The sequence below is a fragment of the Cervus canadensis genome, chromosome 4, assembly GCF_019320065.1.
Source record: "Cervus canadensis isolate Bull #8, Minnesota chromosome 4, ASM1932006v1, whole genome shotgun sequence".
Lineage (NCBI taxonomy): Eukaryota > Metazoa > Chordata > Mammalia > Artiodactyla > Cervidae > Cervus > Cervus canadensis.
The window spans coordinates 68,205,431-68,208,445 of NC_057389.1; the positions used below are offsets into that span (position 1 = coordinate 68,205,431).

Here is a 3,015-nt window from a genome sequence, read left to right on the forward strand (position 1 = left end):
TTGTTTGTCTCATGTAATAAAGATAAATTTGTTTTGAAGTCTATTTTGTTTGATATGGATACTGAAACCCCTCTTTTTTATAATATTCATATGCATAAAATATATTTTTGCAGTCCCTTACATTTATTCTTTGTGAAAAATTCAGCTCTGAAGTTAGTCTCTTATATAAAGCATATATGTGGGGGCTCAGTCACTCAGTAATGTCTAACTCTTTGCAACCCCATGAACTTTTTAGCGCACCAGGCTCTTTTGTCCATGAATTTTTCTGACAAGAATCCTGGAGCAGGTTGCCATTTCCTTTTCCAGTTGATTTTCCCAACCCAGGGATCTAAGCCACATCTCTTACATTTCCTGCGTTGGCAGGTGGATTCTTTACCTCTGCACCACTTGAGAAGCCCCAGCATTTATATGGGTTTTGTTTTCTTATCCTCTCAGCCACCCCGTGTCTCCTTATTGAATCATTTACTCCATTGGCAATTAAAGAAATTATTGATACATATGTAATTTTAAACATTTTATTACTCACTTTTCAGTTTTTTGGATAACATATGTCATTTGAGAAAAATTATTTTTAAGTAATCCATGTTGTACCAATTAATCAAAATTTCCAAGTCTTTCTTCTCTAAGGCTGGGAACAACTTTGTGAAAGTAGGAAAATATACAAATGAAAATGGAAAAATAGGGAAATGGACAAAAGAAATGAACAGAAAAAAAATTCATTAGAGAGGAAAACTTCAACAGGTGAGTATACAAATTGTTTAAAGTGTTGAAGTCAAAGAAATGGAAATTTTAAGAAATTAACAGAAGGAGCAAATTCAACATTCAGAATCTGATCACAGAATAGGAATCTCTTGTTTTAAGGCTTTGAGTCCTTCTTCAAGGACACTTCTGCAGACTCAGAATGATTTTCCTTTTTTTAACTGCCATCTGAATGAACCCTTTCAGAGCCCTCTTTATGTCCTTATTTCTCAGGCTGTAGATGAAGGGGTTCAGCATGGGTGCGACCACAGTGTACATCACCGAGGCTGTTGCACTTGAGTGGGAGCTGTGGGTAGCAGCAGAGCTAAGGTACACGCCTAGGCTTGAGCAATAATATAAGAAGACAACTAAAAGGTGAGACACACAGGTGGAAAACGCTTTATATTTCCCCTGAGGTGATGAGATTCCACGTGTGGAGAACAGTATCTTAGAGTAAGAGTAAAGAATACCAGCCAGGGGGCCACCCCCCAACAGCACTGCTGTAAAATACATAATTATGTCATTAAGGAAAGTGTCGCAACAGGCAAGTAGTACAACCTGTTTGATTTCACAGAAAAAGTGGGGGATTTCCAAGTCTGTACAGAAGGACAGCTGTAACACCAGTAAGCTTTCTAACAAGGAAAACAGGGCACTAATGAGCCAGCACACCAGCACCAGCAGTCCACAGAGCCGGGGGCTCATGATGACTGTGTAGTGCAGGGGGTGGCAGATGGCCAAGAAGCGGTCATAGGCCATCACAGTCAGCAGAAAATCATCCAGTGCTGCAAAGAGTATGTAAAAATACATCTGGGTGATGCACCCTCCATAGGATATAGCTTTATTCTGGATCTGTATATTTATTAACATCTTTAGGATTGTTGTGGTAGTGAAACAGATGTCAACAAAGGACAAGTTGGAGATGAAGAAGTACATGGGGGTGTGAAGATGAGAGTCTGAACTGACAGCCAGGATGATGGGCAGATTTCCAAACACAGTGATCAGATACATGGAGAGGAACATTCCAAATATGAATGGTTGCAGTTCTGGTTCCACTGATAAACCCTGAAGAAGAAATCCTGAATTTTGTGTATCATTTCCTGGTACCATGTGCTGGTGTTGATGACTAGGAATAAAAAAAATGCATATATGAATTTGCACAGATGGATATTATTCATTTGAAATGCTACAATGTATAAAGTAAGTATATGTATATGCATATAATATATATACACATACATACATGTATTGTCTGAATCCTCATATTTAATGGATGTTCTGTGACATCTCTGACTAGGAATTCTGTTAAAAAGAGGGGAAATATATAGACTTGAGTGGGAAAAAATATCTAAAGTTCTCAGGTGATCCTGGATTATTATGTGGAGAAATGTTTCAGACTTTCTCTCAAGGAATCATGCATTAAACAATTTTAATGAGAAATATTTTCATGCATTTGAGGAACATATGGTGAGTACTGACCATTTTCTAGGTTTAAGATGCTGAGAAACAGAAGCCAAAAGATATAAGGACAGTGAAAATGTATAAGAAAATAAGTATCATATATCATGTGACATAGTGACATATGTGAAGAAAGAAAAACAAGTATAAAAACAATGGATGAGGGTTTATCTATTACTGAGAGTTCAGGAAGATCTAAATATGATGAAGACAAAATTACAAAGTTGATAACAGTTATTAATATATATCCATCTAAAATAGAGGAACTGACATGTATAGTGCAGTTATTGAGACCTAATGGAGAAAAGTGACAGCAACACAATCATAGTAGAGGATTTTAATACCCTGCTGGCCACAATGAATAGATCATTGGAACATAAAGTTAACAGGAAACAATAGTCTTATATGAAACATTGGATCTGAAGGACATGATAGATTTTGTACAGAACATTCCATCCAAATACACATTCTTCTCAGGTGCAAAGCTTGGAAACTAGGCTTCTCAAGAAGCTTCCAAGTCTACTCTTGGAAGCTTCTCAAGAGTAGACCATATGTTGGAAAACACTACAAATCTTAACACATTTAGACAACTGAAATTATATCAAGCATTTTCTGATCATGATGGTATGAGACTACAAATCAACTATAAGGAAAAGCTGGAAATATATATGCACATGAAACAACATGCTACTTAACAGCATTTAGAATATTACAAATCAAACAAGTCATAATATTTATGCATATAAATGAAAATATGACATACTTAAATCTTTTTGATAAAAGTAGTAATAAGAGGGAATGTTACAGTAATTCCTACCTACC

At 36.2% G+C, this 3,015-nt stretch overlaps 1 protein-coding gene across 1 annotated transcript; it reads right to left on the reverse strand.

The window, feature by feature from the left end:
* Positions 1-876: 876 nt before the first annotated feature.
* On the reverse strand, positions 877-1,869 carry LOC122439267 (olfactory receptor 7A17-like). Its single transcript, XM_043464356.1, has one exon. The coding sequence runs from the start codon at positions 1,843-1,845 to the stop codon at positions 877-879; it is 969 nt and encodes a 322-aa protein (XP_043320291.1). The 5' UTR covers positions 1,846-1,869.
* Positions 1,870-3,015: the final 1,146 nt, after the last annotated feature.

Coding starts and splice junctions, on each gene's coding strand:
- LOC122439267 (XM_043464356.1), bottom strand. CDS start 1,845: ATGGTACCAGGAAATGATACACAAAATTCAGGATTTCTTCTTCAGGGT.